Source organism: Zingiber officinale, chromosome 1A (assembly GCF_018446385.1).
Source record: "Zingiber officinale cultivar Zhangliang chromosome 1A, Zo_v1.1, whole genome shotgun sequence".
NCBI classification, from domain to species: Eukaryota; Viridiplantae; Streptophyta; class Magnoliopsida; order Zingiberales; family Zingiberaceae; genus Zingiber; species Zingiber officinale.
The window spans coordinates 94,388,824-94,404,056 of NC_055987.1; the positions used below are offsets into that span (position 1 = coordinate 94,388,824).

The 15,233-nt window shown below is 39.0% G+C and overlaps 1 protein-coding gene across 2 annotated transcripts; it reads left to right on the top strand.

Annotated features, from left to right (window-relative positions):
- The first annotated feature begins 2,288 nt into the window (after window positions 1-2,288).
- LOC122027059 (pentatricopeptide repeat-containing protein CRP1, chloroplastic-like) lies at window positions 2,289-14,572 on the top strand. Of its 2 annotated transcripts, none has more exons than XM_042585883.1 (5): window positions 2,289-4,069; window positions 5,310-5,462; window positions 5,592-5,663; window positions 12,858-13,047; window positions 14,195-14,572. In XM_042585883.1, the coding sequence occupies exons 1-4, from the start codon at window positions 2,321-2,323 to the stop codon at window positions 12,966-12,968; spliced, it is 2,085 nt and encodes a 694-aa protein (XP_042441817.1). In that variant the 5' UTR covers window positions 2,289-2,320; the 3' UTR covers window positions 12,969-13,047; window positions 14,195-14,572. The 2 variants fall into 2 exon arrangements, with proteins under 2 accessions (XP_042441817.1, XP_042441807.1); XM_042585873.1 differs by having other exon boundaries at window positions 12,858-13,044; window positions 14,193-14,572.
- Window positions 14,573-15,233: the final 661 nt, after the last annotated feature.

Consider the following 15,233-nt stretch of genomic DNA (forward strand, 5'->3'; position numbering starts at 1 on the left):
TTTCGGCCAAATATGAACACAAGGTCTAGGGCAAGATTTTGAGACCTAACTATACTTGTTTATGCTTCCTCATGATGTATGATTTTCTATGCAATGTTAGATTGAAATTCCATGTCTTATGTTGCATGAAAACCCTAGAAACCCTACCCTTAAGTTTCGGCCAAGGTTCAATTAAAGGTTTAGAGAAAAGTTGTTGACCTAACTATACTTGTTTGATGCTTCCTCATGATGTATGCTTTCTTATGCTATGATTGGCTAAATATCCATGGCTTATGTTACATAAAAAAAAAACCTAGAAACCCTACCTTAAAGTTTCGGCCAAGTTAAGATACAAGGTCTAGGGTAAAATTTTGAAATGAAAACATGCTTGTTTATACTCCTTCATGATACATGATCTCTTATATGTTGTTAATTAAGAGTTTTATGCTCCATGTGGTGTTAAAAGTTTAGAAACCCTACCTTGATGTTTTGGCCAAGTTAGGATATAAGGTCTAGGGGCAAGGTTTTGAGATCTAATCATGCTTGTATATGTTTCCTTATGATGTATGATCATTATTATATGGTTGGTTTAAGTTTCATGCTTCATGTTGTATTTAAAAGTTTAAATACCTCACATTTAGGTTTCGGCCAAGGTTGAAATTGAGACTTAGGGCAAAGTTTTGAAACCTAACCATGCTTATTTATGCTTCCTTATGATACATGGTTTCTTATATGTTGTTAGGTTTCATGCTATATGTTATATTAAAAAGTTGGAACCTCACCTTTAGGTTTCGGCAAAAAAAAAAAAGAATTAGGGTTTGTAGGAAGGTCAAAACCCCAACCATGTATGATAATGACTTCTTATGATGTGCTATGAAATTTAGGTTACCATGTTGTATGTTATATGCACTTATGACATCATGTTATGATTGTTTATGATATGCTTTATGTATGTGCATTTATGACATCATGTTATGATTCCTTATGATATGCTTTATGTATGTGCACTTATGACATCATGATATGATTCCTTATGATATGCTTTATGTTATGTGCACTCATGCTATGATTCCTTATGATACGTTTTATGTTATGTGCACCCATGCTATCATGATATGTTTATGAAAGGCTTATGTAAGATGAAAAGCCTAAGAGATGCTTCCTTGGAGATGGGATCAAGAGCTCTCTTCATGATATGACAAGAACATGAAATGTTATGATATGATAAGAACATGATATGTTATGACATGCTATTTTACTTTGTATGGCTTGTACCAAGGGTGGGCTCCATAAACGTCCCTAGGTCGATGGTCTATGAAACGGGCCTAGTAAAAGGGATGGACTCCTAAGTTGCCCCTAGGTCGATGGTCTATGAAACGGGCCTAGTTCCTAGTAGATTCAAGATTAGCTACCTTGGATCTATTTAGGATGCGCGCACTCATGTATGTATGTGGTACAAGTCGGGCCCTCATGTTGAGATTATGTTTAAGTATGTATATGATATATGTTTTCAAAAGGACATCTTGCATATACTCATTCCATGTCACATGTTTTCAAAAGAACATCTTGCATCTACAAGTTCATGTTATATGTTTTCCTTTATGTTTCTTTAAGATGCTCTTGAGATATGTCCATGATGTTCACATGATATGATATGATTTTATGTTTATGCTCTCACATGATATGATATGATTCTATGTTTATGCTCTCACATGATATGATATGATTTTATGCTCTCACATGATATGATATGATTTTATGTTTATGCTCTCACATGATATGATATGACTTTATGTTATGCTCTCACATGTTATGTTATGAATTACCAAATGAACATATTATCACTTTATGTCATGTATGAATCACGATTTTTGTGAGTAGGAAAGGAACTTACTAAGCCCATGAACTTATAATCTTAACTGCAACATATATTAACTGCAACATATACATATATATATATATATATATATATATATATATATATATATATTAACTGCAACATATGAATTCCTAATATTAATGTCATATAAGCCTCGTAATTCAATAGTCCACGGCAAAAAGATTAGTACGAACATAATATTGACACGGAGAAGTGGAATTTAAGGCACCTATACTTATTAACTTAGATAATATAATTAAAAAAGATGAATGCGCATTGCCATGTAATAATATCGGATCACGTGGCTGAGCTCGGCCCAATAACGTAGCCCAATTCAGACCATACCGGACAATTGTAAAACCCAAATTTATCGAACCCGATCCGACAACACTTTTTATCGTCTCCTCCTCCCTCCCTCTCACACCACACATTAAAAATCACACCTTTACGTCGGCCACCACTATGCTCCTCGCACCTCCTCCTCCTCCTCTGCCGCCGCCGCCGCCGCCGCTTGCCGCCGGCCGCTTTCTATATCCCCGACTCCGTCCACACCTTCACTTCTCTTCTCATGCCTCCATCTCCCACGCTGCCTCCGCCTCAACCTCGGTCGCCGCATCTTACGAGTCAATTCTCGCCTCCCTCGACTCCCGCCGCTACGACTTCTCTCCGCTTCTTGAATTTCTCTCGTCCTCTTCTGCCTCTGCGCCCGTATCCGGAGGCTCAGCCCATGAGGAATCCCCTCCGATCAGCCTCGACCCCCTGGAGCTCCGACTCGCTGAGACTTACCGCGCAGTCCCTGCCTTCCAGTGGCACGCTCTCCTCAAGAACCTCGCCGTTTCGACCGACACCCTCCCCTCGGCCGCTGCGCTTGTCACTTGGCTCGAGCGACACCGCCTCTGCTTCTCCTCGGACCTCCTGTATTCCATCCTTATCCACGCCCTAGGCCGCCACCGCTGCCTTGACCTCGCCCTCCAGTTCTCCAGTTCCGCCGTGCCGTCGCCTCTAACGCTCAATGCTCTGATTTCCGCCTCTGCCCTTAATGGACGGCCCGGCCAAGCCCTCCAATTGCTCTCCCTCCTCCGCCAACATGGCTTCCTTTCGGATCACCCAAACTACACTCTCATCCTTCAGTCTCTCCTACGCTCTCCGGACCCGCCGGACCCCACCCTCATCGAGAACCTTCTATTCGATCTTCTATCCACTTCTCTCGAGCCTGATGCGCGTCTCCTATCGGACTTTGTGACTGCATTTGCTCACGCTGGTGACCCCGATCGATCTCTTTCATTGCTTGCTGCCACCCAATCTCAGGGACTTACCCCGAAATCATCAGCCATTGTCGCTCTCCTCTCCGCTCTTGGGGCCAATGGCCGAGTTCCAGAGGCGGAAGCTGTGTTCTTGGAATTCTACTCATCTGGGCTTAAGCCTAGCACCCGTGCCTACAATGCCCTGCTGAAAGGTTATGTAAAGATTGGAGCTTTGAAGGATGCGGAGCTAATTTTTCAAGATATGGAACATTGCGGGGTTTCTCCAAATGAAGCCACGTACAGCCTCCTGATCGATGCATATATGAGTGCTGGTCGTTGGGAGAGTGCTAAGATCTTGATCAAGGAGATGGAAGAAAATGATGTTCAACCCAATTCATACGTGTTCAGTCGGATTCTTGCGAGCCTTCGGGATAAAGGGGACTGGCAGAAGTCATTTGCCATTTTAAAGGAGATGAGAAGTAATGGAATCCATCCTGACCGTCATTTCTACAATGTAATGATTGACACTTTTGGCAAGTATAATTGCCTCCATCATGCAATGGATGCTTTTGATAAAATGAGGTTAGATGGGATCAAACCAGATGAAATTACATGGAACACATTGATTGATGCACATTGCAAAGCTGGAAGGCATGATAAGGCAATCTTTCTTTTTGAAAAGATGCAGGAGAGTGGGAGTGGGTGCTCACCTTGCACAACAACCTACAACATCATGCTTAATTCATTGGGCGAGCAGGGAAGGTGGGAGGAGTTAAAGGAAATGTTTGAGGTGATGAAAAAACAAGGGTTGTTGCCTAATGTGGTGACATACACTACACTTGTAGATGCATATGGAAAGTCAGGGAGGTTTAAAGAGGCAATCGAGTGCTTGGAGGCCATGAAAGCTGGTGGAATGAAGCCATCTCCTACTATGTATAATGCATTAGTGAATGCCTATGCACAGAGGGTATGCCGGTGTCAATAGCTTTTCTAGTCACTTTGCTCTTTTTGCAGTATGGGTAATTAAATAGATAACCTTTCTTGTAAAGGATACATTACATATTTCTAGACTATGATTAGTAGGATAAGTTTCTTATCATGCATCAACAGAAATATATGGAGTAATTGCTATGCAGATTCCTGTTTGGTATAATTAAAGTGATTTAAGAGATCTGAATATTACTAATGATACAACCTTACATAATTTCAATGAAGGATAATATCCATGTAACTAACTCCACTAATTGGGATTCATGTATTGTTGTATGGACATGGCAATCGCGCATGGTTTAATCATGATTTTGTTCTTACCTCGCTGTTTATGATACATCAATCAGTATCTGGAACTTGTAAATTGTAGTTGTTTTGACATTTTAGATTAAATGGTTCATTCATATCAATTTTAACCTCTATGTGATAGTTAAGAATCATGCATGTCATCCACTTGATACATCTAATGATCACTAGGAGTTGCTTGATAAGTATGAAGCATGGTATTTGTTAATGTGAAACATCCATCTCTTTGTACAATCTGTTTCTTTGATAACTGGATGTATGAAAAACATTAGTCTCCTTTTTCTAAACCTTCTCTTTCATACAAGAATGATCCAATAGTTTGCTTGTAGTTTTGAGAAACTATATGATTTATTTTTTACTAGGCTATAAAAGGAAACTTGATACTGTGTAACATGTGAAACCAAAGTTCAATATCAAACTTCTGTTTCCTTGGTTCTCATTTCATGTTTGTATCTAAATTTTAAGCCCAAGTTGTATCTAACTTGCACCTTTCTTTTTGGTTCTAGAATGCAGAAATTGCAAAATTTTATTTACTGTAATTGAGAAGTGTAGCCGCTTACAGTGTACCTCTTTTTTGCACTTTCGAATTTGAGTCACTTTGCACACTTAGTCCTCATTGGTGGAGTTCATTTTTAATCTGCGAGAATGTGTTGTATGATATGACAATGTTAAGGTGAGAACGGTTGACAAAAAAAAAACAAACAATGAAAAATAATAAACATTCAGGTTCTTGACAATGCTGATAAGGAGCCATGACCTTTAACAAAACTATGGGTCACATGTGGATAACTTCTGAGCTTCTGTAAAATGCAATAATGCATAACATCTGATCCAATGAGATAATTGTGCTTCTGTATCCTCTGAGTTAACTTTCATTTAAATAATTGCTATATCTTCAATTTCTTTTTCAGGGTCTATCTGAACAAGCTATGAATGCATTCAAGGTCATGAGAGCAGATGGCATAAGACCTAGTGTTCTAGTCCTTAACTCATTAATCAATGCATTTGGTGAGGACCGAAGAGTTAATGAAGCTTTCGCTGTGCTGGAATTCATGAAGGAAAGTGTGAGTTCTCAGATATTTTTTTCATCTGTCTTTTTAACTCATATGCACTACCAGAATCCCCAAGGAATTCAACTATTGTGCACTAAAACCTGCATATTTAACATTTCTTCTTTTTTTTTTTCTGTTTAGGATTTGAAGCCAGATGTTGTGACATATACAACTCTCATGAAGACTTTGATCCGTGTTGAGAAGTTTGATATGGTAAAACTTTCTTTGTCGATTTAGTCAATAAATGAAACGAAATGCCCCTATACTCTGTGTGTGTATCTATATAGTGACATATAGAAGTCTCATGAAGACTATGATCTGTGTTAAGAAGTTTGATTCAAGGTTTAAAATTTCGACCCGTTCCGAGATTTCGGTCCTGGATCGGAACAATACGGTTTCGGTACCGTATCGTGTCGTACCAATATAGTTTCGGTATTTTTTAAATATAAAATATGTTAATTAAAAACTAAAATATTTAACATAAATATTTAAAAAATAAACAAGATAAAAAATAATCTTTTAAAAAAGGAAAAGATATGAAAATAGATAAATAAATAAAAATTTTATTATAATTTTTAAATTAAAATAAATGAAATATAAAATTAATTAGATAATTTTATTAAGGTTTAATAAGGTCTCTTTAGATTATCTCTATCATAGCTAGGAGTTGATTAAAATAATTAACTTAAGTTTAATTAAAAAAATTGAAATCCGACACCACTCGCGAGCCTGCACGACTTCGGCGCTGTTGCAGGGTTACGCGACCAACCATGGCCGCGGGGATTGCGTGACTCCTTCGACGTGACCACGTTGGCCGTACGACCCCTCTGTAGTGATCGCAGGGTCGCACGATGCCTTCGCGGCGACAACGGAAGGGTTATGCGACCCCTCCGCTACTGTTGTAGGGTCGAGCGACCCCTCCGCTGTGACAACGTGTAACGCCCCGGCCTGGGTGGGCCCCACCCGCCTCGAACCGGGGCACGCCACCAGAATTGCCCATCGGGTTGACGATTAGCTCCACAGACCACCGGAGATCCTTTTAGCGTGTTTTGTCCTCACTCTCACGCACCCTGGAAAACTAGGGGTGCCAATTCGGGTGGGTCGGGTCGGGTTGGGTCGGGTTGAGTTTTTTTTTCTTAACCCAACCCGAACTCGACCCGAACCCGAGTTCAACCCAAAACACCTAAACCCAAACCCGACCAACCCGATCAACCCGAACCCGACCCATATAACTCGAAAATTCGATTCAAAACGACTTTTTTGGGCTATTTTCCCTATAATTCTTCACTTTTATCTCAATACTCTATTATTATCATACAAACATGATATTAATATACATAAAAACATCTAAATTTTTAAAATAAAATTTGATTTAACCCAAAAAAAAACCCACAAAACCCTATATTTAAGTCAACTCGGGTCAATCCGGGTCAACCCGAACCCGACCCGACCCAACTCGAAAATTTTTAACCCTCCAACCCGAACCCTAACCTGATTTTTTTCGGGTCGACTCGGGTTCGGTCGTCGGGTCGGGTTCATTTTTGACACCCCTATGGAAAACTTCCCAGGAGGTCACCCATCCTCAAATTTCTCCAAGCCAAGAACGCTTAACTTTGGAGTTCTTTAAGTTTGGGCTTCCGAAAAGGAAGGTGCACCTTGGTAATATGGGTAATACCATCTAACCTTTTAGGCCATACTTAACTAGAATCTTGGAATCGGGGTATTACAATCACCGTTGTGTAATCACGAATCACACCATAGACAAATCCCAGAATCTCCCTCGCTAGGTGGTGCCCTGGGTGTTCCTGCCACAGGCGCACTCACGGTCGCAAGGTCGCTCTGATACCATCTGTAACGCCCCTGCCTGGGCGGGCCCCACCTGTCCCAAACCGAGCACGCCACTAGAATTGCCATCGGGTTGACGATTAGCTCCACAGACCACCGGAGGTCCTTTCAGCGTGATTTGTCCTCACTCGCACGCACCTTGGAAAACTTCCCAGGAGATCACCCATCCTCAAATTTCTCCAAGCCAAGCATGCTTAACTTTGGAGTTCTTTAAGTTTGGGCTTCCGAAAAGGAAGGTGCACCTTGGTGATATGGATAATACCATCTAACCTTTTAGGTCATACTTAACCAGAATCTCGGAACCGGGGTATTACACCACGGGGTCGCGCAACACGTCGCACCTGTCGTGGGTCTTGTGCCGGGGGTCGTGCCGGTGCCGGTCGTCGAGCGGAACGAGACGTTTCGCCCGTTTCGACCGTTTCGGCACAGCACTTTAAACCATGGTTTGATTTGGTAAGATTTTCTTTATTGATTTAGTCAATGAATGAAATTGAAATGCTCCTATACTATGTGTGTGTGTATAATGGGCAATTAATACCATCCAGTCAGATAACTTCATAATTTACTTCTCGTTATTGAGAAATGACTGCTTCCACCAGTCAGTGAAGTCAATGAAGCTAACAGCTGCTATCTCTTGTCGCTCACATGTTATGGAAGGAAGCTCATGAAATCTGTCTTAGATAAAAAAAAAAAGGCGGCCCGGTGCACGAAGCTCCCGCCATGCAGGGTCCCGGGGAAGGATCCATTGTATGCAGTCTTACCCTACTTTTTGCAAAAAGTTGTTTCCAGTATTTAAACCTATGACCTTTTGACCATAAAGTAATAACTTTAGTGTTGCGCCTCCCCTTCGATACTGGAGAAAATTAAAATGGATAGCAGATTTCAAATACATCTGTCATCTGATATCGAAGTATTAAAGTTAGCTGTTACTTCATTAGACATAGGTCTTATGCACCAGAAACGTTCGGAAGTTGTGCAATACTAATGTAAAACTAGTTTTAACAGTAAGGATCACTGAAGTTACTTTTATTCATTCCAGAAGTGCATGGATTGTGATAAGTCTCATCAAAATCATCCTGCACTATCAAACTGTTGTTTGCTGGTATATAGTTATTTCTACAGCCAATTTAGCATCAGTACTATGCTCACTTATCTCTGAAGTATGCTGTTTCTGCTGGAAGCATTAAGAACTTTAGGTGTTTTAAATAGAAACATTTTGTTTTTTGAGTGTAAAATTGTTAGCATGCTTACATAATAACCATAGAGTAGTGGATGACCTGGATAGGGGAGGTGTGATAACCAAGAATATTTCTCTTGCACAAATGCAAACTCACAAAGAGATTAGTAACAAAAGCTTAACCTATATGACATGAGAATCAAGCAAACAGAAATAAAAGAATTAAACACACACACAAACAATACTAGAAAGTGGTTTAGAACAACTGTTCCTACTCTATTGCTAGTTGCATACGATGCGATACTCCCGGATGCAAAATCCAGCAAAATCTCCTTTAATGTGGCACTAGAGCAAACTTCTACAAATCGGGCTACCTGCTCAACAAGTCCTCATCTCTAGATATCCTCTAGAATTATCTGAGCAAGTCTTCTTCACTAGATTCCCGCTAGCAATGATTCAAACAATGATTCTAGATACTTTCTAGAAACTCTCAAGCCATCGAGTCTAGATACCCTTTAGAAACTATCCAAGCATACCATCATCATTAGGTACCTCAAGTAATGATGTCCAAGATTTTTCTAGATTCCCTCTGGAAACAATTTTAATCTCCAATGATATAAAAATAAAAGAAAGAGAGTAAAAACACTTCTATTCTCACCCTAGAGATAAAACTCAAGCACTAGGTGAGGGAAGTGTTATTAAAGAGAGCTTTTGATCAAAGGTTTAAGCCTTGAATCGTAGTCCCAAGCCCTTTGGTTGTAGATGACACTCATGTAGGAATATGAGAGCTTAGAGAGTGTCTTTTTTGAGTGTTATAGTGTTAAATGACAACAAAAAGACATTTCATATTGAAATGGTCACTAAAAGTATCCTGGAAACTAGAGTTAGGTCTACCCAAACAAATACTAGGTTGACCTCATTTAAGCTTTTATTGCTATTCAAATCCAACATTTCAGTTAAGGTTTCCCTAAAAACATCTAGGTCACCTTAGCCTAACTTAAGTTTACCTACTATAAGGCTAGGTCAACATACTTTTAAACAGAAAGTTAGCTTCCCAGGATTCGCCTACCTAGGTCGACCTAACAAGAGCCTACATCAACCTAGAAAAAGTGTGGGTCATCCTATCTTCAAATAAAAGTTATGGCTTCTAGATTTGCCTACCTAGATCAACCTAGGAAAGGCCTAGGTCGACCTACCTTACAATAGAACATCTAGCTTCTTAAATTTGCCATCTAAGGTGACATAATTGCCTATGTTGCTCTACCTTCAACCTGAAGGTTTAGCATTGTCGATGTCTTGTCTACGTTACTCCTATAGCCTATAGAATGCCCTAGAACCTTTAGACACAATGGTAAAGCTACCTAATTCCTTCTAGGCCACCTTTCCTCAAAATTGCATTGTTCAAGTCCCAAAGAAGGTCTAGATTGACCTATCTCCCCATAGAAGGTCTAGCTTCTAGGATTTTCCTACCTAGTCAACCTACAAAAGGCCCAACTTGACTTACCTTGAAACAGAAGATCTAGCTTTCATAATCTGTCATCTAAGTCAACCTACCAACTAGCTAGCTCATCCTACATTCAACCAGAAGGTTTGGCACTGTCGACAGCTTGTCTAGGTTTCCCCTAACAAGTTGTAGGTCATCCTAGAAGCCAAAATGCTAATGCTACCTAAACGCTTCTAGGTTGCCTTTCCACTTAGCATTGCATTGTTCAAGTCTGAAACTGATGGAACTTGACCTAAACACATTCTTAAGTGTCGAATAGAATAGCTATGTAGGTAACTACTTAGCTAGACATTATTATTTATCTTTTAAGAAATTACCTAAAATCAAATTTAAAATGATACAATTATATTGTATTGGTCTACGGATGAGCTTTAAGTTTGATGTCTACCTTGAGGTAGAAGTTATGCATTGCTAAACACATTCCTTTGTGATGCGAGAACAGAAGAATAATTTTAGTCTTTTTATTATTTGGTCGAGTTAGGGTTTTAAGGATATTTTCGCTTTTGCAATATTAGGGTCTTGAGTCTATTTAAACACATGTTTAGTTGTTTTAAGTTTTTTAGTTTTTGATCAGTAAGAATTTGCGGTCGCGCCGTTTCTTCTTAAACGTCGAGTTTGATTGCATATCTCCTGTATTATGCGAAATCAACAAGGTTTAGAAGATCGTTTCTAGTATTCGTGCGCAAATCAATAGAACTGATAACCATCCACTGCATTAGTTGGTATCAGAGTGAGGTGATCTTGTGGAATCATGCCACCGAGAAGACAACAATGCATTGACAATGTCAACAATGTGTATGAACGTGATATGGAGCAACGAGTTCGAGAGATGATTGATGAACGGATGGATCGGATGGAAAGGGTTGTGGAACAACTTACTAAAAGGAGGCATGTTTGAACACCAAAATAGAAGAAATCTAGTCCAACGTCATCACCAGGCAAACTCGGATATCGAAACGAGTGATGGAGAGGAGGAGGATGCTTATGAAGAAGTTCTTCGTAGGAGACGAAGAGCAATAGTAGAGGAGGATGGCAGGTTTTAGGAGACAAGTATGAGAACTGAAATCCCTAAGTTTCATGGCAGTCTACAGCCAGATATATTCATCCGCGGCTCATTCGATGAGGAGGAGGATGAAGTCAACGATGATGAGAGAGTGACAAGGAGGACTGTCATAAGAGAGAGACCTTGGTACCTTAAGGAGGACAAGTTTTGGCACTTGATCGACGAGGGGCTTGAATTCGAGGATGAGCCTTTAAAATACAACTCAAAGGTCTACAAAGAAGAACATGCCGAAGGTATAAGCCATTCTTGGGAGCGGAAAATACGATCGGAAAGGAAACACCGTTTGTTGACAATGATTGTGAAGAAGAAGAAACAAAGTTCACGGGAGATCCAATGTATGACGAGGAGGCCGTAAACGAAGCACAACCTTGGTAGTTTGACACTCCTGTTTGATGCCGAAATCAGTAATGAATGATGATTGGCTGCGGACTAATCTGTTTCAATCGACGTGTACGATGCTTGGCCAAATTGGATATGCAATCGTGCCTATGATTGCTAGGGGAGTGATGCTTGGCTCAGACCAGTTTTTTATCTTGCACATGCTTGACATTCCTCCTGCAGAAGCTCTTAATGGAATAAAGATGGAGCTAGTTGATGCCATATTTCCTCTTCTTAAGGGTGTCGTTGCCACAACTGATATTTGTGGAGGCCGGCACCGGAGTCAATATTAAAAAAAAAAAAGATAAACCTAGTTAGGCTCATTGACTAGCTCTGAGGGTGACCGGCTCGGCAAAAAAACCAAAAACATAAAAAACCAACACCGGAGTCAACATATGTGGCAAAAGGCGAAATCGCTCGCCCCCGGTGCCTCCGCCGCACCCGACCCAGGCCATCACGAGGGAGGTAAATCACGGCAGCCGAGAGGTCAAGTGGTGGTGGGGTGAGTTGCACGGCTGTTATGGTTGCTGGTTTCCCACAGAAAGAAGGAACGGAGAGAAAGGATGATATGTCAAAAAAATGTTTCCATCTATAAGTCTCAAGCTTCAGCATTAGAATCACATGCTGCTCCCAATTGCAAGGTGCTTGTTGATGCCAATCCTGCAAACACTAATGCTCTTATACTGAAAGAGTTTGCTCCATCTATTCCAGCAAAGAATATCATTTGCCTGACAAGACTAGATCATAACAGGGCACTAGGACAGATTTCTGAACGATTAAATGTTCAAGTTAGTGATATTAAGAATGCTATCATTTGGGGAAATCATTCTCCTACTCAGTATCTTGATGTAAGTCATGCAACTGTTAAGACACCAAGTGGATAAAAATCTGCACGTGAGCTTGTTTCTGATGATGAATGGCTCAAGGGAGAATTCATCACAACAGTGCAACAACATGGTGTTGCAATCATCAAAGAAGAAAAACAAGAGCAAGAAACATTGAAACATTAAAACTAATCACAAGGAGAGGAGGCATTAGTCCAAAATTGTTTTAACTTAAACGCAAACATTGAAACATTAACACAAATCACAAGGAGAGGAGACATAAATTCCTAACAACAACACCATATACAAGTGGAGTTGTTGTACGCTAAACTAAAGTGTTTTGAGGTAAATTATCTGCTGAGGGCTGAATCATATCTATGGCATTTCTGTATTGATAATTTTACTAACATCTTTCAGCTTCTGAATCTAGCTATTCAAGATGCCCAAAATTATGATCCATTAAAATATGATATTAATTGATCAATTATCCTTTTCTTTGTATATGATCTGCAGTTCCTATTTCAAAAATATTTTTTGAAACTCCTGTTTCTGGAAATCCACAGAGATACTTGTTCCTTAATTGTTTAAACTGCTTTTCCATCCATTACATTGGCAGGTTCCATCTGTCTATGAAGAAATGATTTCTTCTGGGTGCATCCCTGATAGAAAAGCTAGAGCAATGCTGCGGTCAGCTCTACGTTACATGAAACAAATTTACATGCAGTAGAATGTTCAGCACATGCAATCTAGTTGACAATTCACATGGGCCCAATTGCAGGTTATCCCCTTAAGTTATCTTGAAGGTTAGTGCATGAATCCAATCTGATTTATTTGTGCATTATTAAAGTGTTTGTATAAAACTACTCTAGTGTTCATTGCATTCTAGTGAGAGACAAGTCATATAACATGTTGAATCTATTCACTTATCATCAGGACCAGTCCTGTTTCTTTTCCATGATGTTGTCATAACAAGTGTCTTCTTTTTGTTTATTTCTCATTTTCTGGTAGTATGCTAGTTGTGTAATTAGCATGTGCATTCAGAGCAAGGAGTTCATCTATTGTCTGACAAGCTGACAACGTATTGTGTATTCTCAAACAAGGAAAGACAACTAATATAGCCAATTGCACTCATCCTCAAGGACGGAAGATTGATAAAATGAAATGGTTGTTAAGGCTTTTGATTGAATGAGAAAGCTACAAGTAGATTATGAGTCACTATATCAAGGATACAAAATTTATAAGATTTTTGTATCGTAAGTTATGCTTTGTGCCTTAGTGGATGGGGTACTAACAAAAAACAAATGAAAAAGCTAATATAGCAAAGATGAGAACACTATAACCTTGCTAGGAAAGCTACAAATCACCACATTAAGTATTGTTCATGTATAGCTGTTGAGGTTATTGATGATTGTTCAACTCTATCTGTATTGCTGTCAGCAAATATTCTTATGGAGCCTGCAGATCAACAATACTGTGAGATAACTAAAAGATTAGTTTTTAGAATAAAAGAAATAAGTAGTCATTTCCAAACCATGGTTATAGCAGTTACAAAAATACAGAGTGTATTTTCTTTGATTAAGAGCCAACTCATTTGGCCTTGTAAAAAATTGTCTTTTTTGTAATGGTTCAGTAAACAGGAATTTAAAATAGGAAATCTTGGTGCTTTTATGTTTCCTGTTAAAACTTAGAGAGCTTACTGCTAAAACACTACTCTGTTCGTTTCCAGTTTCTTAAGAATTTTTCTGAGTATGTTATAATGTGTAATTTTCACTTTTATTCCTAAGAAATGCTACTCTGCATTTGAATGATGCAGAAACTCAAAACAAACCACATTAAGAGATTTTTTTCAGATTGTTTTGTTGTATTTACATCTATCTTGCTTTATTCATATCTAAGATGATGAGGTTGGATACTGATTATAGTAATATTATTCTTCTTGTTTTACCTGTAGGTTTTTTTTTTTGATATGGGAAACTCTACTGCAAGACTGTGGAACCTACTGTAACGATTCTTGCTTGAGCAGCAAGGCTGACTGTAATACTTGAATGAGACATTTTTTTTCATAATTCTGGCACCACAACAGAACAACCAAAGAAGCACAGATTTGGAAGGTTAGTTTCATGAAACAACCTGACTAGTGTACAATGTGTATACGTTCCCACGCATTTGCCAATTTATGAACATCACACTAACATATTTTGAATACAGTATTCATTTTGTTGAGCTGTTCAAGAGTGAGCATTTTCTGATCTTGCTCATCTGTCTGTAAAACATGGATATGTGTAAATTGGTTTCTCTGTAAAAATAAATTTGACTCAATTGATTGTGTAATATGGGAATAAAAGACTCATTGGTCTGTTAATTGTTACCCTGACTGTGATATGGATATTTTGGTGCATACTATATCAAAGAACGCTATAACAATTAAGCATCCCCTAATTACCTTCTCCAGAACTTGAGATGGTCATTTACTTTCTCTGATGGTTTCACACCTTAAACCTCTGCTAGTAATCTTGCTGAAGTGTACTATATATCTCCTGTTTTTTGTTTTTTGTTTTTCGTGTGCCTAAAGATTCTCAGATTGATGTCTAACTCTTGCTTGTTCACTACCCCTTTTATTTTGACATAACACTGACTTTTGTGTGTTACATGTCTTAATCAAAGATTAGGTGAAAAGCATATTAGAAACCATATGAGGTGTATATTTTTCCTGAACATTTCTTCCTAAAAATTAAGGCATGTCCAAACTGTTAAAGTCAACCAACACTTAAAGTTGAAATGGGAGAAAATGACTGTCAAGTAAACAAAGGCCACCCATTTAACTAATGGGAGAAAATTCTTATTAAATTTCGAAACTCCATGGGCATATATGTGAAAGGAAAAAGGTAGTTATTTTGATGTGGGTACACTATCCCTATACTAGAACAAATCTCTATCCGATTTTATTTCTTGCACTTTGCATCTAAAAGTCCTCCACAAGAAAGTGTGATTT